This window comes from Ranitomeya variabilis, chromosome 5, assembly GCF_051348905.1.
Source record: "Ranitomeya variabilis isolate aRanVar5 chromosome 5, aRanVar5.hap1, whole genome shotgun sequence".
Taxonomy (NCBI): domain Eukaryota; kingdom Metazoa; phylum Chordata; class Amphibia; order Anura; family Dendrobatidae; genus Ranitomeya; species Ranitomeya variabilis.
Genome location: NC_135236.1, coordinates 629,672,376 through 629,694,771, shown reverse-complemented (window position 1 = coordinate 629,694,771; position 22,396 = coordinate 629,672,376). Strand labels below are relative to the sequence as shown.

The following is a 22,396-nucleotide window of genomic DNA, read 5'->3' as shown; positions in this document are numbered from 1 at the left end:
TCATGTTTTTTTCATCCCTTTTGGGTTCAATGACTTCAAAAAGTAGATCCAATAGATTTTTCATTGTAGAAGTGTGATCTCTACTTTTTCTGTAGTGTATATTACTTAAGAAATTGTTCCAAACTCACAAAAGTAATACTGCGGTGCGTCTATAAGTGGACAAAGGCCTATCAGTCTTTGTGCAAAATATCACAATATACAGAAAAAATCATACCATGCAGTTATAAATGTAATATTCTTTATAGCTCATGCACCTTCTAAAAAGTGGCAATATCAATAAATATAGTATGAGAAATCAATATATTCACCTGCGATAAGCCAGCTCATACAAGCTTGTTTGCCCAATTTTCAATTGAAGTCTATAGCACATGGGACATTGATTAGAGTAGACCCAAAAATAGAATTTGCTTTTTTTACCATTACATCCCATAAAGAGTGTTTTCCTCTTTTCCTCTGTACACTGTGTAGTAAAGTAATAGCACCATTGAAATGAAAACTTATGTTTTTTTGAGAGAATAGGAGGAAAACACAAATTGGCTTCAGTAGGAAGGCTTAAAATCACTGAAATCTTCAAGGCGTCCTATACTGCCTGTGTCTGTTTCTAGAGATTGTAAGGTTAAGGCCAAACAGAAAGGACGGATTTCGAAAATATTCTTTAAACAATTACTTGAGTTTGCAGGGGAGCAGCTGTTTTACCTCTCAAAAAAGCAAGCAAATGATATCCAGTTGGACAGTTTAATGAGTAAAATAGCCGTTCACCAAAAATCAAGTGGTTGTCAAATAATCACAAACTGCAGGAGCTAGCATCCATGGCTGTTGGTGGCCATCCCATTTGGCCATACTCTAAGCTCAATTTCACACATCCATGAGACTATTCTTTCATCAGAAGACCCATCCTGACCACTAAATCTCCTGTCCCCAACTGTTTCATAATCATAAATACAGCTTTTACCTCAAGGTGAAATACACAGCGGTTGGCAAAGGATAGTGCACGTATATATCTAATAATTTGTTTATGCCTATTACCAGGGATTTGTGATGAGCGAGTGTGCTCATTACTCAAGATTTCCGAGCATGCTCGGGTGTTCTCCGAGTATCTTTGGCATGCTCGTATATTATGTTTGATTCGCCACAGCTGCATGATTTGTGGCTGTTAGACAGCCTGAACACATGCAGGGATTGCCTGTTCATTAGGAAATCCCTACAGGTATTCAGGCTGTCTAGCAGTCGCAAATCATGCAGTTGCGGGAACTCAAACATAATCTACGAGCACGCTCAAGAAACTTGCTCGGAAATCCCGAGTAACGAGCACACTCACTCATCCCTACCAGGGAGTATTAATTGTATAGCAAAAGGAAGGTGTCACCATCACCACATCCCTGAAATGTTACTGTAAGAGCAGTAACATGATTCTCACTGTCTTGAGATGTTCTGATAATTTATTTCTTGAACAAGATACCATAATATAGGTTAAAAATACTAGATTACTGGAGATGTGTCAAAGACCTAGAAATTTAGTCTGACTTCTTATAAATGCTCATTGGATGCCAGGTTTTAATGGAATTTGCCATCACATTTGACCTATCCAAAATATTAATTTGGGTGTATAAGTTATAGACTGCTGAAAACAGTCCTACCTGTGTCTCAAATCAGATGTGTTGTTACTGAGAAATCATCTTTTATCACTTTATATAAATGACCTCTTCCAGGCACCGGGGAAAATGGTGTCTAGAGGATAACTCTGCTTTCCAGATAACATTCTCCCCAGATCCTGGAAGATGTCATTTACATAAAGTGATAAAAGAAGATTTCAAAACAATAACACATCTGAGGGTTATTCGGAGAACTGCTTGATCTGCAGCAAACAGAAGGGATTATAATCAAAACTGTAACAAATAGCCTAATATGTGATACATCAATGGAATCAGCTTCTCTGCCCCTATATCATATTGCTCTCAGATGAGTTAGCAAAAACCTGGTGACATATTCCCTTTAAAAACAAAATGTAGACAAGTTTATGAAGTAAATACATTAATAATGTAAATCAATACAGAATTAGTCAACTAAATAAACATAAATCTTAATACCTGATACATAATGCTGGAGGGCAAATCAATGTTTGTAGGACCATTCCCAGCAGTAGTTTCCTCGGTGTCTATGAGATTCTCTGTGGGGACGTTCTGCACTGGTTTCAGATAAGCGATTTCATTCTGCTTGGAGTCCAGAGTCACACACACATCATATGAGAATGGGAAAGGTAAACTTGTATCACTGATCTCAGAAGGACATCCAAGGGTGAACTGAGGATACACGTTTCTACTGTATGCTTCATATGTAGTCGGGGTGTTGTCTTTTCTGCATTTGTAGATGACTGTGATGATAACGGTTATAATGAATAGACAAGAAATCAGAGCTATGGATATGACTAGGTAGAAAGTTACAGGAGATTTAGTATCTGAATTAGTCAGTTGTCTTCTTATTTCTGGCACAACCTGTTGAAAATTATCTGCCACAACTAAAGTCAAGGTGACTGTAGATGACAAAGATGGGGCTCCATTATCCTTCACCAGGACCACAAGTTTTTGTCTTATAGTATCTGTGTCTTGAAGATCTCTCCCAATCCTGATTTCCCCAGTATACTGACCAATGTTAAATAATGAAGAATCGGGAACTTGTAGTAAGTGATAGGAGAGCCAGGCGTTGTGTCCAGAGTCAGCGTCCACTGCAATCACTTTGGTGACTAGATAACCTTTCTCAGCAGAGTGAGGAATAAACTCAAATAATGCTGATCCCTCAGTGTCTGGTGATGGGTAGAGGATCTTCGGAGCATTATCATTCTTATCAATGATACATATCCTCACTGTGACATTACTGCTTAGAGGAGGAGATCCACTGTCTTTAGCCATCACCTGGAACTGAAATTCCCGCAACTGTTCATAGTCAAATGATCTCTGGGCGTAGAGAACTCCGGTCATTGAGTTTATGGAGACATACATTGTTACCGGTATATCCTCTATGTTCTTATTTTGGATGCTGTATGTGACTTTACCATTCTCATCAGAATCATGATCTGTAGCATGAACTTTCTGGATTGATATCCCTGGTTGACTATGTTCTGCAATGTAGACAATGTAATTTCTTTTGTCAAAAACAGGAACATTGTCATTCACATCTGAAACGATCAAGTCAATGACTTTACTACTGGATAGTGGAGGTGATCCATTGTCCATGCACTTGATTGTAGTGTTATAAATAGATCTCCTTTCTCGATCCATATTAGCTGCCGTCACTAATTTATAGTAGTTGCTTGACGATGGTACTAGTTGGAAGTCGGATGTATCTGAGATCATACAATAAACCTCACCATTGATTCCTGAGTCTCGGTCATGGAAATTTATAATTGCTATAACAGTTCCTGGTGGCGAATCCTCCAGAATAGATGTTGAAAGAGTTGTGATTATTATTTCTGGAGCATTATCGTTCACATCAATCACTTGTATTGACACTTTGCAATGTGTGACATGACTGCCTCCATCTTTAGCCTCCACAGTCATTTCATAAGCATCTGCTACTTCATAATCGAAAGTCCCTATGATCTTTATTTCTCCATTTAAGGAATCTATAGAAAATATATCATGTGCATCTTCAGGTATATGGCTAAATGCGTATGTTATTAATGCATTAGACCCTTCATCTTCATCGGCTGCATTTAAGCGAACTACCAGAAAACCTATAGGTACATTCTCAGATAACCTTATATTATAAGTATCCTGGGTAAATGTAGGAAAGTTATCATTATCATCTAGCACAATAATCTTAATTATGGCAGTGCCAGTTTTAGGAGGTTCACCCCCATCAAAAGCAGTGAGAATTAAATCATAAAAGCTCTGCTTTTCTCTATCTAGGGATTTTTCCAGAATTATTTCGGGATACTTAAGTCCATCTCTAGTATTTTTTTCTCCGAGAGTAAAGTGTTAATTGCTACTTAATGTATAACCCTGTATAGAGTTGGTGCCCAAGTCTGCGTCTTTGGCATTTCCTAAAGCAAAGCGTGCACCAGGTGAGGTGAGTTCACTAATCTCTATATCAAATTTTTTCTTGGAAAATATAGGCGAGTTATCATTCACATCCTGGATTTCTATAGTGATTGTGTAAAACATCAAAGGATTTTCAATCACAGTTTCTAGATTAATAAAGCAGCTCAGCTTCGCCCCACATAACGCTTCTCTGTCAATTCTATCTGACATAAGTAAATCTCCATTTTCCAAATTAATACTAAAATATTGCTTTGTAGCATGAGAAACAATTTGGAATTTTCTTCCTGACAATTCTTTAGCATTTAATCCCAAATCTTTTGCCACACTCCCAACCACAGATCCCTTTTTTAGTTCTTCAGGTATTGAATATTGTAACTGGCCTGATATAGTCCTGAAACCAAACGAAGAAACACAGATTAATACTTGCCACATCATTGTCCATTTTGCCCATTTGTATCTCGTGTTATGCTCCATTATTTGCAGAAAATATAATTGTGTCCTTGTTTAGGAATTCCTGATGAAATTTTCTTTTAGATAAAATGCAAAAGCCAAATGAGAGATCAAAAAACTGAGTAATCCAAAAAAAAGCAGGCTGCTGTGTGGCAATAATACAGGAGTTTATATGTATCTGCACAGGGAAATTGCTTTAGGTTTCTACATCGAGCTAGAAATAAAATTCCACAGTCTTATAGCAGCACTCAGAGTTCAATTTGAGGTACTGCGAGTTATATTTCTATTTTTGTAGATCCATAGTTTATATCACATTAAAAAACTTTTTTTATAATCAATTCTTAACTATATATTAAATAATTGATAAAAAAACATGATTTTATTAACTGAAACATTCAGGCACAGTGTAATTTATCATAGAAAGTTCAACCTGATTTTTACATGTTTAGTATTATTTTCCATATAAATTATATTTGGAAATATTAGAAGACACCAAGATCTGTGATCCCATAAATGCAGGAGATTGCAGGTTTCTTAAGTCACTTTCTTTACAAATTAAATATGTTGCTAATTTTAACACACAACTAAGCTCCTTTTAAGTTAGTATTTTGCTACTCTTGAGGTTATAATGTTCAAAAGCAGTTGGAAAAGAAAATTGTATAATTTCCATTATAGCTGGGAGATCTGGTACTACATGTCAGTCAATGAGTAATACAGAAGAAGGCATTTTTTGCAAGAATGATCTGTGACCGACTAATTCTGTCTCTTTATTCAAACATTATTTACAGAGATGTATTGTCATTATCCTCAAACCATACCTAAAATGAACAATATAATGCCGCGAATGTAAGGACCTTGACCACAAGGAAAATATAATAAGACATGCAATTCTTTAACGGTTGAATACAAATTGCTACAAATATTAACAAATAGTGATGGGCGAACCAGAACAGTAAAGTTCGGGGCCCATACCAAACACCTACTGTTAGGGCAGTCTGTGTCACTGTTTGGCTTCAGCACCCTGAACATCTGGTGTTTTCCACACTGGCATCTGCATGACAGCACGAAAAACATTGGCAGCTTGGATCAACAGCTAGATTACTGCCAGTTATATAGGTGTTGGCTTATGTGAGTATTACTCCCATCGGCTGACACTTGCTGTCATTGATAACAGTGAGAGCAGGTGCCACTAATGGGAGTATTCATCAGCTGGCGCCTGTACTATAAATATATAAATTTAAAAAAAAGACTTGGGGTTTATTCTCTTTTTGATAACCAGCATGGCAAAACTGACAGCTGCAAGTTGCAACACTCAGCTCTCAGCATTAGCAAGGCTGGTTATCAAGGTTAGAGGGGTTCCCACACCATTTTTTAAATTATATAAATGAATAAATAATTTTAAAAAGCATGGGGTCCCCCCATTTTTGACAAGCAGCCCAGCTAAAGCAGACAGCAGTGGACTGGTATTCTAAGGCTTCAAGGGCACCTGCAGGCTGCTATTTTTAGACTTGGGGGGTAAAATCTTACCTTACCAATCTGAGAATACCAGACTCCAGCTGTCTGCTTTAACTTGGCTGGCTATCAAAACACCGTATAAATAATTAAAAAAAATGGCACAAGGATCCCTCTATTCTTGAAAATCAGCTATGATAAACCTGACAGCTGAGAGTTGCAACCCACAGCTGTCAGTTTTGCCATGCTAGTTATCAAAAACAGAACAGACCCCACAACATTTTTTTAAAATGTATTTATTTATAGCGTAGGTGACAGCTGTTGTATACTCCCATCAGCCGTGCCTGCTCTTGCTGTTATCAGCAACAGCAGGTATAGACTGATGAGAGTAGTACTCACATCAGCCAATGCCTCTTTGACTGTTGGTAAATGGCTCCTGGCTCACGCAGCTCTCTGACCAGCAGTAATAATCTTACTCTGGATTATCGCCGCCAGTGTTTCTCGCACTGTCATGTCAATGACAGCATGGGAAACACCCAATGTTCTTGGTGCCAAACCCAAACAGTGACACAGACTTCCTTGAGAATTCCATGTTTGGGGTCCGTGCCAGAACAGTAGATGTTCGGTATGGACACTGAACTTTACTGTTCGGGTTAGCCCATCAGTAGTCATCACCCTAATCTTTGATGCTATGCAAATTTTATCAAATTATTTTATAAAGCTTGTTTTTATTACTTTTCTACTCCTGAATTCTCTGATGCAATTTTTCTATATGCTCTTCAAGTATTTTTGTTGCAAATCATCAATTGAACCTCAACATTTTCAAATTCACATGAAACTAAGAATTTCAGGAAATTCAACTAAAACTTGATCCACCATGGATTGATGCACTCATATTTATCAACAAAGAACCCTTTCTTGTTATTAAAGTACTACAGGCATTTGGTTTCCATAGTAATGTGACAGCACATTGCATGGGCTTACTTTATTATCATCTAGTATGCTATGTAAACAGTACAACAGTGACAAGGTAAGTAGGTTACAAACTTCATAAAGGTTACAAATTATGCCTTCAAACACACTTATTGAAACCTCAAAAAACCTTTTGCACAATATTGTGGTTTATTATTATAAGAATGATTAGAGATAGGACAGTTGGATTGCAGGACGTAGATCCAGCAACAACTTGACTACTGTTTGGCCGCCGGATCGGAGCCCTTTGTACTTTCTACAACCTGCTGGTATTATTGGAGCACAGTAGCAAGACCTGGGGTAATTCTACTGTATCAACGTTTTCTAACCAGGCCAGGATTTCAAAGCAAAGTGTGTTTTCAATATATGTTTTATCAAGCTCTTTTTAAAGAGCATAAAAAAACAATTTTTAACCCCTTTCCGATGTTGGGCATAATAGTATGCCCGAGTCGGAATCTGAGCCTTTGATGTGGGCTCCACCACACTTGTCAGCTGTTTTGAAGAGCTTACATGTGCCTCAAACAGCGATCCACCCACTGCTGTTAACCTGTTAAATGCCGCTGTCAATTTGTGATAGCAGAATTTAACTGTCGCTTACCGCAAACACGTCGGAAAACCCGCCCATTGGTGAATCTGTTAAATGATCGTGGGTTGGCAGATCTCTATGGTTGTCATAGCCGTATGAGCTATGAGCGATGCCCACTGGTCAGTGCTCATAGCATGTGAGCATTTCTGCTACATACAGGTGATCTGATCATTGCCTGTGTGTAGCAGAAGCGATCAGACAACTGCAGCTTCTAGTCTCCCATGAGACTACTGAAACATGCAAAAGTAAAAAAAAGTTTTAAAAAATATTTTAAAAATTAAAAAAATATGAAAGTTCAAATCACCACCCTTTCACCCCATTCAAAATAAAACAATAAAAAAATCAAATACACACATATTTGGTATTGCCACATTTAGAATCACTCATTCTATCAATATAAAAAAATAATTAACTTCATCACTAAATGGCGTAAAGATAAAAAATTTCAAAATGTCAGAATTACTTTTTTTTCGTTGCTGCTCCTTTGCAATAAAATGCAATAATGGGCGATCAAAAGATTGTATCTACACCAAAATGTTATCAATAAAAGCGCCAACTTGGGGCACAAAAAATAAGCCTACGCCCAACACCAGATCACGAAAAATGGAGACCCTACAGGTCTCGGAAAATGGCACCTATTTTTTATTTTTTTTACAAATGTTTGAATTTAAATTTCTACCATTTAAATAAAAAGAATCTAGACATGTTTGGTGTCTATGAATTTGTAATGACCTGGAGAATCCTAGTGACAGATCAATTTTAGCATTTAGTGAACAATGCTAAAAAAAAAATGTGGAATTTCATTTTTTTTGCAATTTCACCACACTTGAATTTTTTTTTCCTGTTTTCTATTACATAGTATGTTAAAACCAATCATGTCTTTCAAAAGGACAACTTGTCCTTCAAAAAACAAGCCATTTTCACTGAAAAATAAAAAAGTTATGGCTTTGGGAAGAAGGGGAGCAAAAAACGCAAACGCAGAAACTAAAATACCTCCGGTCATGAAGAGGCTTAATGTAAACTCGGTGGTCTGCCTAGGAAATTTAGTGCAGCAAATGAAAAATACATCATGTTTACTTCGCTCCAAAATCTAAATATGTCCAGGAGTGCCATCAGTGCTCTGAAAAGGCAGCAAAGAGTGAGATCCATATACACTCATCTACTAGTAATAGTCCGAACAGAAAAGGTTTCATGGAACTGCGAAAAAACTGTGCCATCAACATAGAAGCTATATATAACTTTACAGAGAAAGTTAAGTAGACACATGCCAGAACATTGTAACATAAAAAATAACAGTCAAAGTTCTATGTATACATATGCATAATTATATATATATATATTTGAATCATACTCTTACTTTTCTTTTAAATGTACAATATTACAAAATCTTTAGTATAAGTCAAAGCAAAAAAACCTAATTAATAAAATATTGATTCATACCTGCATAATGTTTTCAGAAGGCACATCAAATTGTGAAGTATCGTTTGCAGTTTTTGAATCATCAGTGTCTATGAGATTCTCTGTGGGGACGTTCTGCACTGGTTTCAGATAAGCGATTTCATTCTGCTTGGAGTCCAGAGTCACACACACATCATATGAGAATGGGAAAGGTAAACTGGTATCACTGATCTCAGAAGGACATCCCAGGGTGAACTGAGGATACACATTTCTACTGTATGGCCCGTAGCTTGTAGGAGTACTTGATTTTCTGCATTTTAAGACTATGGTGATCAGCACAGTCACAATGAACAAAATTGATATAAGAGCGATGGAAACCACCAAGTAAAAAGTTGCATTAGAAGAAGTATTAGAAATATTAGGTTGTTTCTTAATCTCTGGAACAACTTGTTGAAAATTTTCAGCCACAACTAATTGTATTGAAACTGTACATGACAAAGATGGGACCCCATTATCCTTCACCAGAACCACAATCTTTTGTCTTAGGGTATCTGTGTCCTGAATGTCACGTCCAATTTTGATTTCTCCAGTATATTGGCCAATGGTGAAAAATGATGGATCCGGAACTTGTAGTAGGTGATAGGAGAGCCAGGCGTTGTGTCCAGAGTCAGCGTCCACAGCAATCACTTTGGTGACTAGATAACCTTTCTCAGCAGAGTGAGGAATAAACTCAAATAATGCTGATCCCTCAGTGTCTGGTGATGGGTAGAGGATCTTCGGAGCATTATCATTCTTATCAATGATACATATCCTCACTGTGACATTACTGCTTAGAGGAGGAGATCCACTGTCTTTAGCCATCACCTGGAACTGAAATTCCCGCAACTGCTCATAGTCAAATGATCTCTGGGCGTAGAGAACTCCACTTATAGAATTGATGGAAATATAAGATGTCACAGGAATATCATCAACGTTGCTGTTTAGAATGCTATAACTAGTTTTTCCATTTTCATTACCATCTGGATCTGAGGCTCGGACATTGTGTATTGATGTACCTGGTTGGTTATTTTCTCCAATATACAGAATATATTTCATCTTCTCAAACACTGGAGCATTGTCATTCACATCTGAGATATTGAGCTGGTTGGTTTTGTTGGTGGACAGTGGAGGAGATCCGCCATCCATACATTGTATGGTGACATTGTAGGAAGGATTTCTTTCTCGGTCCATGCTAGCTGCAGTTACCAATTTATAGTAAGTACTAGAAGATGGAATTAGCTGAAAAGCCAAAGTGTCTGAGATGTGACAAACAACTTCACTGTTCATCCCAGAGTCCAAGTCCTGGACATTCAGTAATGATACGACAGTTCCTGGAGGTGAGTCCTCTGGAATTGATGCTGAGAGGGATGTGATAGTTATTTCTGGGGCATTGTCATTGACATCTATTATGTCAATTGATATTTTGCAATGGGTTACATGACCGCCACCATCTTTAGCCTCTACAGTCATTTCATAGGAATCTGATGTTTCATAATCCAAATTTCCTATTACTTTGATGTCCCCATTTAATGAGTCTATAGTAAATAACTGACGAGCATTGTGAGAAATATGACTAAAGGAATAAGCTATTTCAGCATTGGACCCCTCATCTTCATCAGTTGCATTTAGATGAATTACAAGAGACCCAATAGCTGCATCTTCATGTAATCTTACACGATATGTGTCCTGATTAAATATCGGCAGGTTGTCATTAACATCATGGACAATAATCCTGACTGTAGCAGTGCTTGACTTCTGTGGGTTACCTCCATCCAAGGCTGTTAATATTAACTCATAGTAACTCTGTTTCTCTCTGTCCAGTGACTTTTCTAGAATAATTTCTGGATATTTAATTCCATCTGTTGTAATTTTTTCTCCAAGGCCAAAGTTTTCATTGCCGCTCAGTGTATAACTTTGTATGGAGTTGGAGCCTAAGTCTGGATCTTGTGCGTTTCCTAAAGCAAAATGAGCCCCCGGTAATGTAACTTCACTGATTTCTAAATCAAAATGATTCTTAGAAAATATCGGTGAGTTATCATTCACATCCTGGATTTCTATGGTGATTGTGTAAAAAGTCAAAGGATTTTCTATCACAGCCTCCAGGTTTATTAAGCAGTTTGGTTTATTTCCACATAATGTTTCTCTGTCAATTCTGTCTGTCACAAATAAGTCTCCGTTTTCCAAGTTAACATTCAGATTCTTAATTTTTGCTTTTGAAATCAGTTGAAATTTTCTAACAGCAAATGCATCCACATTTAATCCCAGATCTTTTGCCACATTCCCAACTACAGATCCTTTCTTCATTTCTTCATGTACTGAATATTGTAACTGTCCATAGGTATCATTGATAAAGAAGAAAATAATGGAAAATACCTGATATATCTGCTGCCATTTGTTTCTGGCTTGTCTTGCTGCATTACTCATTGTCCCAAAACTCTGATATAATAGTGTCCTATTTGCTATAATCCAGAAATGTGAATATTATTCCATAAAAAGAACAATCAGCAATGAAAATGTCTCATGTAGTCCATACAGCAGTGTGTCCTCTGGAAATATGTGTTTCTCTATATGCTGCACTTATATTAAGTTAGTAGCTCTAGGTTGAATAAAAAGTGATACACAGTCTAATAGCACCACTTAGTGTTCAAAAATAAAACTGCAACTCTTTTGGAATAGGAGTTTTTAAAGCTTGGAATTATCACTTCATCCTATCTTAATTTAGAATGTTCTTATCATATTTGAGCGATATTAAAATATGTTTAGATTATAAACATATAAATTTAGAGTTCAAGATTTGAACAAGAATAATGGATAAAAAAATATTATATGCAATAATAAAGTATGACTGTAATAAACAGCTTTTTGGTTCATTGTTTTCAATAGATTTTAAGGAGACATTTTCATTTATAATCTAAAATGTTTGCAATAAAAATGAAAACTCTATTCGATATTTGCCTGCACCTTTTTAAATTGAACAAGTAACAAACTACTGAATAGAGATGGTCAGAATTACATAAGTGAACCATTTTGCAGAGGTATTACATTATTATAACTCTTGGTAAGTTAATGGCTATATGATATTTTATAATACTTGGTGATTATACAGGTAATATAAACTTAAACTCACAGAAAATTAGCATTGTTTTTTTATAATTCTGTAATTAATACTAATGATATAGGAATTGTTTCCTATTCATGATTGTGGCTTAAAGAAGATTTTTCACCAAATTGTTCATGTTGTACAGAACACACGATGTAATAGAGGCTGTAAAGCAGAAAAAAAAATATGTTTTTGTTTTATTATTTAGGGTTTTTTTTTGCCTTTCTGTTGCATAGATATTAGCAATCCAATATTTGACACATAATCGTATATTTTTGCTTCCCATATGATGCTGACCAATCATAAGCTGACAGCAACATAGCAGTGCAGAAAGACCTGCAATTATAGCATCATGGTCACATGAAGTCAGTTCACATGTTCTGCCAGCCAGAGTGTGCAGCCAAAACGTGTACTGAGTATATATTACACATCACAGGAGTTAAAGGGAATCTGTCAGCAGTTTTTTTCTATGTAATTTGAAGACAGGAGGACAAAGGCTGAAATATAGAATTCAGTTATGCATCACTTGTCAAAGTGCGTGCTGTTACTAACACTGCTGGACTACACTAATTCTGCAACACCTCCTCCCTGTGATAAGCACCTCACTGTCTATGGAAATTGTACATACAGAGCCTGGTGTGAGTGGGGTTAGCTTTCTCTGCTCTGCTTCATTCTAAATCTAAAATCTCTGAATGTATCAGAACTGCTGCACCCAGTAATCTAAGTGATACATTGTTGGATTTAGCTTCTCTTCGTCTACATTACACTGCTCACAAATGAAGAAGCAAAAACCTGCTGACAGATTCCATTTAATAGCTCCACACTTCCATGCTGTGTAATATATATATTCAGTGCTCGCTTTGGCTGCACACTCTGGCTGGCAGAACATGTGGATTCTGGTCATATATGGCAGCCCAGGGTCCTGGTCATCACAGTGGCATTGCTTTCTTCACGGGGAGAGTGATGTCACACTTGGAAGCGATGAAGGATAACCCTCATCAGGTAACACACACATGCAACATATTCACACTCCAGGCCACAAGGGGGAGCTTTTGATCCCATTTCTAGGTGACTCCCTGCATATAGAGATATATTGTGGTTTGGAGGGAAAGTTAGTCAGATAGTGCCGGAGAGCAGACTAAAGCAGTCTGAGGCAGGAAGAACGTATGAGAAGGGCTGCAGCTCCTGGACAGAGATAATACTGAAAGCCGAACAGACTGCAGTGAACATGTGGGAGAGTGAAGCACAGTGGAAGTAGAAGGGACATCACTGGAGCAGAGCAGTGAATTAGCTACCTCCCTGGCTAGCGCAGATTACCGGTAGACGGAACACCAAGGTTGTGAGGGACTCTAAGACTGACAGCAGAAACTGGCAGGACAGCTGGATTACACATCACCTGTCCGCCCTAATCCCCAGGAGGCACAGTGACACATAGAACCCGGGTCATGATAGAGATCCTGTAAAAAGGCTCGAGTCACCTGCCATACGGGTTTATGTCCCACCTTTATGGAGGACAGAGAGAACTGTGAGGACCTTATTAGAAGCCATAGGCAGTAAGGGACTAAAATACCACCACGCTCCAAGCTGCATAGCCGGACGCAGCAGTCCTATTACCAGGTCATAGACACACATTCACTGGGGTAAGTGCTGTATCACTCATGCTTAGGTGGCCATAGGATTCCCGCAGCTAGAGTGCTATGACAGCTATGTAAGGACCTCTGTGGCTGCATCTATTAGCCATACCATATTCACGCTTGTTTGTACATGTATTTGGTATTTAAATAAATCCTATAGAGAAACTACGGAGTATAAATACCCAATGAATCATAAGTAAAAAAATTAGCAAATTTTATTAAGCATAATTAAATCACATATATTACATACATAACAGACAAAGTGTACGTATAATGCATGTGCGGCGGACAGAACACACCACAGGTATCACCTGGGGTATAAAGAAGGCAAACACAGCTACCTACTCTAGGCCTATTGATAGTTCAATGGAGCATGTTACATGGTTTAAAGTGCATAGTGCTACCAACAAAACGGCATGTGCCACTCCTTTCATTAATATCACTGCTCTAAAGCCAGCAGTAGGAATAAGTGCTAATCAAATATCGTTGCCAATCTTACCCCAATCTCATTGGTGTCAGTGTGTGTCCGGCGGCCCCGACGCGCGTTTCGCGTGAGCTTCCTCGGGGGGACGTGATTGTGTGTCTATCATGGACTGCCTTTTATGGACCACCTACAGCTGTTGCGGCCATAGCGTTATTTGATTGGCGCATGCGCACCGTTACCTCCGGGACGCCGCACCCATCATCCCCGGCGCTCACGGCGCTGCGAACAGGCAGAGGAAAATCCTCAAGACGTCGTTTCCTGTTCCGCCGCTGGGGAGCGCAGGTGGATGATGGTCGGCAGACCAGAGTGCGGCGCGCATGCGCGCATACACTAGCGGCCATTTTACCCACGGGAAGAGCTAAGGGCAACCAAGACACGTAACGTATTATTAGTAATGGCAGTAAAACTAAAGTGACCGTGCCAAATAGATAAAGAAAATAAAAAGGGAAACACTAAAGTAGAATAAGGAATTAATGCAACTAACCACTATAATCAGAATTAGTGCTCACGTAATTAATATATAGATAAATATAAAGTGCATAGCCATGTAACTCTTCACAAATATGTTCAATGAATTTTGTATGAATATAAAGTGCATAATTCGTGACTATACTCACATATCGTGCAATATATACTACAAGATTATACCAAACCGCAGATTATTAATATAAATAAATAAAATCTCTTGTGTCAACTGGAACCATGACGTGAACGGAGCAACGCTATCCACAGTCTCCATTAATAAAGCAAAGAGTGTGTAGCAGGGGGCAAACCCCTAATTGTTCATATGTAGTTATAGTAGCACCGCTCACGTCATGGTCCACTAATAATACCTCAACAAAAAACCACCCGTTAAGGGAACCAAAGAAAAAAGAAGAAGGGAAAATTAAAAAAGAAAAATAGTAAGCCAAACAGAACAATTATACGGGTCTTGGCCCAAGCTGTCATCCGATGTTCTAGATTTATTCTTGGAATATTTAGGTCTATCGTCCATAACTCATGATGTTCTCTTTCGGTGTATAAATTCTCTAGGCAGCACAGCTGTCCGGATGTCCAGATGTCCAATACAGGCCCAGATGAACAGACAATAAAGATGGATACAAGCATTACAGGTACTAAAAATAGATAAAAAGACACACAAATTAAAATCCAGATATAAGAGATTTTGGTGACCTAGAATTATAAATTTATAGAAAAGGAGCGAAGCTTAGTTGTTCATTAAGCCCGTGTGGGGCCATGGTACCTAATATGCTTATCCAGCGACATTCCAATTGCGCAAGTTTTTTCTTAAAATTTTTTTTACTTATGATTCATTGGGTATTTATACTCCGTAGTTTCTCTATAGGATTTATGTATTAGTGGAGTTTCCCTGTTATCCATTATGTCTTTTGCGGAGCTTACTTCCGTACGGAGCTCTGCAAATGACATGCATCAGTGGTTGTTGTATTTAGTGCTTTTCTGTGTTTTCACAGCTATCTGCACTGGTGAAATGGACTTCAAAGCACGTGAAAAAACGTGGCTTGTTCAACTTGATAAAGTGTTTAACGTTGATACGTGTGCGGTTTTAGATTCCAGATCAAGAGATTTGACCGAATTGACTTGAAATTTAAGGAGCTGTTACAGAAAAAAACACGGCTATGGTGGAATAAGTCCTTTTTGGAACGTTATATAGCCTGTGGACTAATTCCGAGAGGATTAAGAATACAAGTATTCCCTTCCTTCAATACAGACAACGATTCTTTTAAAAATGATTGGGAGGAAGTGGCAGCGAATTGTTCCAAAGGTTTTATGACCCTCCTCATTAAAAATAACGAATTAACCATCAGTGACCTGGATAAAGAACTAGAAGAAATTCAGGAGGAAATTAATAAGATTCTCACCCCAGAGACTAATATGTCTTTTAAAAATGAACTTGATATTGATATCCAGAAATGGGAGAAAGAAATTGTATCTTTGAAAACTAAAAAATACCAGCGTGATGTCTCTGATACCAAAAATAACAGAGTATATAGATGGAGAAGTAATGTACATAATAGGAGAGCGACCTCAAGAGCTAGATCAGTCTCATTTTCGTCAGTGTCGTCTATTGAGGAAAAAAAAGACGAAAAAGGAAGTACAGGACCTGAGAGAAGTGATAGTTATAAAGATCGGTGGCAGAAGGTCACCAAATATGGTAATAAGAGAAAAACACCCATTTCTCCTCAGAAAGACAAGAGACCCAAGAACGCCACACTTGAGGTAATAAATCTATCACAACATATCTTGACAGAAACTCAGTGTGAGGTTCTGGGTCTTGGTCTTTCATTTTCCCCTTGCAATAATTATGATTACTTTACAGCATTAAAAGATTTGAATTTATTTTCACGAAAACTTATTTTGAAAAAACTCCACTCCCGATCTACATCAGAGGGGACTCAGGTGTCTGAACAAGAGGCTATCGCTATATTGGAAGAACTGGAAAATGAATCTATTAATCCTCGTACAGGTATGCCTCCCCCATCTATTTGTGCCAAGTCGACCACGTTTCCCCCTCTGTCACTCTGTCCTCAAGTTGAGATATTCACGAATTTAGTGACTGCAGATTTTAAAAGGATTGGCAACAAAAACAAGAAAGATAATCTCACACAAGGTCAGAGAAAGGCTCTGCGAGAAATACGTGACTTGCAGGATGTGGTGATAAAACCATCAGATAAAGGGGGGAACGTGGTCATATGGCCTACGGAGAAATATGAAAAAGAGGCTTTTAAACAATTGCGCAATAAGGAGACGTACATTTTGCTTTCCCATGATCCCCTACCTAAATTTATGAGAGAATTGATGGAAATTCTTGAGGAATCCCTATATCAGGGAACCATTAATAAAAAAACGTTTCAAGGGCTGGTGGTGGAATGCCCTGTTCTGCCCACGTTCTATCTCCTCCCCAAGGTCCACAAGGACCCAATAAACCCCCCGGGACGTCCGATCGTCTCTGGCATGGGAGGGCTATGTGACCCAGTATGTAGATACATAGACCATTATCTAAAGTCTCAGGTCGAGACTTTGCCCTCCTATGTCAGGGACACGTCGGACGTCCTGCGGAGACTGGACGGTCTTTCCTTGGAGCCAGACATGGTATTGGTGACAGCGGACATCGAGACACTCTACACCTCAATCCAACATGAGGATGGGATTGAGGCAGTGACTTTCTTTTTAGAATCCAGTAACATCGAACCTGATGTGGTGGACCTGGTGTTGAGGCTCTTGCGGTTCATCCTGACACACAATTGCTTTACCTTTAAGGACCGATACTACCTCCAGAATCGCGGGACCGCGATGGGGGCGGCGTGTGCGCCTTCGTATGCTAATTTATTTTTGGGATATTGGGAAAGAATGATATTTGGAGACGCACACTCCGCCCCCCAAGTACTGGGGTGGTATCGGTACATAGATGATATTTTGTTTATTTGGCAGGGGTCTATTGATAATTTACATCAGTTTATGCAGGATTTGAACCGTAACAGCCTCAACATCAGGCTCACCTACAATTTTGGTAGGGTGAATATTCCTTTTCTTGATGTCATGCTGCAGATCCTGGATGATGGCTCCATAGGAACAGACGTCTTCAGAAAAGTAACCTCAGCTAATACATTGCTTCATGCCTCCTCAGCTCATAATAGCTCAACAATTGGAGCTATACCTATAGGACAATTTTTGAGAATGAGGAGGATATGTTCTACTGAGGAAGCATTTATAAAACAGTCCGTGGACCTTGGGGAGAGATTTAGATCACGTGGGTACAGCAACAGAAGTATAAAAAGAGGATTCGTTCGGGCCAAAAACCAGAAAAGATGTGATCTTCTATCACAGATACCCAAAACTAAGAAGAGGGACGGTGAGGTGGTTAGATATATATCCACATATAACCACCAATGGGGACAAATGAGGAACATCTTGAGACGACATTGGCCCATTTTAAAGACCGAACCAGTTCTGGCCAAGTGTCTCTCGGAGGAACCCCTTATGACGGCTAGGAGAGCCAAAAATCTGAGAGACATCTTGGTCAAGAGCCACTACGTTAAAAAAACTCCATCTATTTTTTGTAGTGGGAAAAGAAAATGGGGTTTTTTCCCATGTGGTGACTGCTTGGCGTGCAGAAACCACGTGAGGACATTGTCATTTGCCTCTGTGGAGGGCAGAGAATTTAAAATCACAGACTACATCTCATGTAGTACCACATTTGTGATCTACATGGCCAAATGTACTTGTGGATTATCTTATGTCGGATTGACGTCACGCGAACTGAGGGTTAGAACCCGGGAACACATTAGAGACATTATGGCGGCCAAGGAGGCAACTGACGATGTTCCTCTCAAATCCATACCTAGGCACTTCAAGCAGTACCACGGGTGTAACCCTAAAGAGTTAAAAGTATTTGGAATTGATCATGTGAGGGGAGGAGTTAGGGGAGGAGATCTTAAGAAAAAACTTGCGCAATTGGAATGTCGCTGGATAAGCATATTAGGTACCATGGCCCCACACGGGCTTAATGAACAACTAAGCTTCGCTCCTTTTCTATAAATTTATAATTCTAGGTCACCAAAATCTCTTATATCTGGATTTTAATTTGTGTGTCTTTTTATCTATTTTTAGTACCTGTAATGCTTGTATCCATCTTTATTGTCTGTTCATCTGGGCCTGTATTGGACATCTGGACATCCGGACAGCTGTGCTGCCTAGAGAATTTATACACCGAAAGAGAACATCATGAGTTATGGACGATAGACCTAAATATTCCAAGAATAAATCTAGAACATCGGATGACAGCTTGGGCCAAGACCCGTATAATTGTTCTGTTTGGCTTACTATTTTTCTTTTTTAATTTTCCCTTCTTCTTTTTTCTTTGGTTCCCTTAACGGGTGGTTTTTTGTTGAGGTGTTATTAGTGGACCATGACGTGAGCGGTGCTACTATAACTACATATGAACAATTAGGGGTTTGCCCCCTGCTACACACTCTTTGCTTTATTAACGGAGACTGTGGATAGCGTTGCTCCGTTCACGTCATGGTTCCAGTTGACACAAGAGATTTTATTTATTTATATTAATAATCTGCGGTTTGGTATAATCTTGTAGTATATATTGCACGATATGTGAGTATAGTCACGAATTATGCACTTTATATTCATACAAAATTCATTGAACATATTTGTGAAGAGTTACATGGCTATGCACTTTATATTTATCTATATATTAATTACGTGAGCACTAATTCTGATTATAGTGGTTAGTTGCATTAATTCCTTATTCTACTTTAGTGTTTCCCTTTTTATTTTCTTTATCTATTTGGCACGGTCACTTTAGTTTTACTGCCATTACTAATAATACGTTACGTGTCTTGGTTGCCCTTAGCTCTTCCCGTGGGTAAAATGGCCGCTAGTGTATGCGCGCATGCGCGCCGCACTCTGGTCTGCCGACCATCATCCACCTGCGCTCCCCAGCGGCGGAACAGGAAACGACGTCTTGAGGATTTTCCTCTGCCTGTTCGCAGCGCCGTGAGCGCCGGGGATGATGGGTGCGGCGTCCCGGAGGTAACGGTGCGCATGCGCCAATCAAATAACGCTATGGCCGCAACAGCTGTAGGTGGTCCATAAAAGGCAGTCCATGATAGACACACAATCACGTCCCCCCGAGGAAGCTCACACGAAACGCGCGTCGGGGCCGCCGGACACACACTGACACCAATGAGATTGGGGTAAGATTGGCAACGATATTTGATTAGCACTTATTCCTACTGCTGGCTTTAGAGCAGTGATATTAATGAAAGGAGTGGCACATGCCGTTTTGTTGGTAGCACTATGCACTTTAAACCATGTAACATGCTCCATTGAACTATCAATAGGCCTAGAGTAGGTAGCTGTGTTTGCCTTCTTTATACCCCAGGTGATACCTGTGGTGTGTTCTGTCCGCCGCACATGCATTATACGTACACTTTGTCTGTTATGTATGTAATATATGTGATTTAATTATGCTTAATAAAATTTGCTAATTTTTTTACTTATGATTCATTGGGTATTTATACTCCGTAGTTTCTCTATAGGATTTATGTATTAGTGGAGTTTCCCTGTTATCCTTTATGTCTTTTGCGGAGCTTACTTCCGTACGGAGCTCTGCAAATGACATGCATCAGTGGTTGTTGTATTTATGTATTTGGTATTTGGTGGAAACACTCTCATTTTGTGTTGATTACTGCAAGTTAGGCATCTTTGGCCATATCCCCTAAGCACGGCATCTGTTATCTGGCTATTGTTCTTTTTCACAGAAGTGGCACAAATTCTGTTATTGATTCCAGCAGCTGGGGGACCAAAATTCTTGTAGTTTCTAAACATTTGGTGATCTAGTGGGGAGCGCCAGTGTTACCTAGTATCTATAATATGTCATCCAGATATATAACCACAAATCTACCTACCAGGTGACTACAGATGTAATTTACAAAAAGCTGAAAGACGGCGGGTGCGTTTGTCAACCAAAAGGCATCACCAGGTTCTCTCAGTGTCCCTCAGGCTTATTGAATGCTGTTTTCCACTCAACCCCCTCTTTAATGCGAATGAGATTACCGTATATACTCGAGTATAAGCCGAGATTTCAGCCCAAATTTTTGGGCTGAAAGTGCCCCTCTCGGCTTATACTCGAGTCATGATCGGTTGTGGGGTCGGCGGGTGAGGACTGTCATATACTCACCTAGTCCCGGCGTTCCTGGTGCTGTCCCTGCAGTCCCACTGTCTTCGGTGCCGCAGCCTCTTCCCCTGAGCGGTCACGTGGGACCGCTCATTAGAGAAATGAATAGGCTGCTCCACCTCCCATAGGGGCGGAGCCGCATAATTCATTTCTCTAATCAGCGGTGCCGGTGACCGCTGACAGAGGAAGAGGCTGCGGCACCGAAGACCAGCTGTCCGGGGGAAGGAGCGGGACGCCGGGAGCAGGTAAGTATCGCATATTCACCTGTCCTCGTTCCACACGCCGGGCGCCGCGCCATCTTCCCGGCATCTCTCCGCACTGACTGTGCAGGTCAGAGGGCGAGATGACGCATATAGTGTGCGCGCAGCCCTCTGCCTGATCAGTCAGTGCAGAGAGACGCCGGGACTGGACGCTGAGGAGCTGCAGGCAGCAAGAGAGGTGAGTATGTGTTTTTTTTTTATTGCAGCAGCAGCAATGGCACAGCTTTATGTGGAGCATCAATGGGGCAACGGTGCAGAGCACTATATGGCACAGCTATGGGGCAACGGTGCAGAGCACTATATGGCACAGCTATGGGGCAATGGTGCAGAGCACTATATGGCACAGCTATGGAGCAACGGTGCAGAGCACTATATGGCACAGCTATGGGGCAATGGTGCAGAGCACTATATGGCACAGCTATGGGGCAATGGTGCAGAGCACTATATGGCACAGCTATGGGGCAACGGTGCAGAGCACTATATGGCACAGCTATGGGGCAATGGTGCAGAGTACTATATGGCACAGCTATGGGGCAACGGTGCAGAGCACTATATGGCACAGCTATGGGGCAACGGTGCAGAGCACTATATGGCACAGCTATGGGGCAATGGTGCAGAGCACTATATGGCACAGCTATGGGGCAATGGTGCAGAGCACTATATGGCACAGCTATGGGGCAACGGTGCAGAGCACTATATGGCACAGCTATGGGGCAACGGTGCAGAGCACTATATGGCACAGCTATGGGGCAACGGTACAGAGCACTATATGGCACAGCTATGGGGCAACGGTGCAGAGCACTATATGGCACAGCTATGGGGCAATGGTGTAGAGCACTATATGGCACAGCTATGGGGCAACGGTGCAGAGCACTATATGGCACAGCTATGGGGCAACGGTGCAGAGCACTATATGGCACAGCTATGGGGCAATGGTGCAGAGCACTATATGGCACAGCTATGGGGCAACGGTGCAGAGCACTATATGGCACAGCTATGGGGCAACGGTGCAGAGCATTATATATATATGGCACAGCTATGGGGCAACGGTGCAGAGCACTATATGGCACAGCTATGGGGCAACGGTGCAGAGCATTATATATATGGCACAGCTATCTATGGGGCAACGGTGCAGAGCATTGTATATATGGCACAGCTTTATGTGGAGTATCTATGGGGCAATGGTGCAGAGCATTGTATATATGGCACAGCTTTATGTGGAGCATCTATGGGGCCATAATGAACGGTATGGAGTATCTATTTTTAATTTTG

At 40.0% G+C, this 22,396-nt stretch overlaps 1 protein-coding gene across 4 annotated transcripts in view; it reads right to left on the bottom strand.

The window, feature by feature from the left end:
• Nucleotides 1–22,396, bottom strand: part of LOC143776637 (protocadherin gamma-C5-like) — a 671,321-nt gene that overhangs the window by 491,688 nt on the left and 157,237 nt on the right. Inside the window, exon 1 of one of the 4 annotated variants that reach the window (XM_077266252.1) lies at nt 8,938–11,473. The exons of the other annotated variants lie outside the window; for them this stretch is intronic. Coding sequence (XP_077122367.1) covers nt 8,938–11,358 — 2,421 coding nt within the window. The 5' untranslated portion in view covers nt 11,359–11,473. Of the gene's footprint in view, nt 1–8,937; nt 11,474–22,396 lie in introns of those variants that run through there. 4 annotated transcript variants of the gene reach the window in all.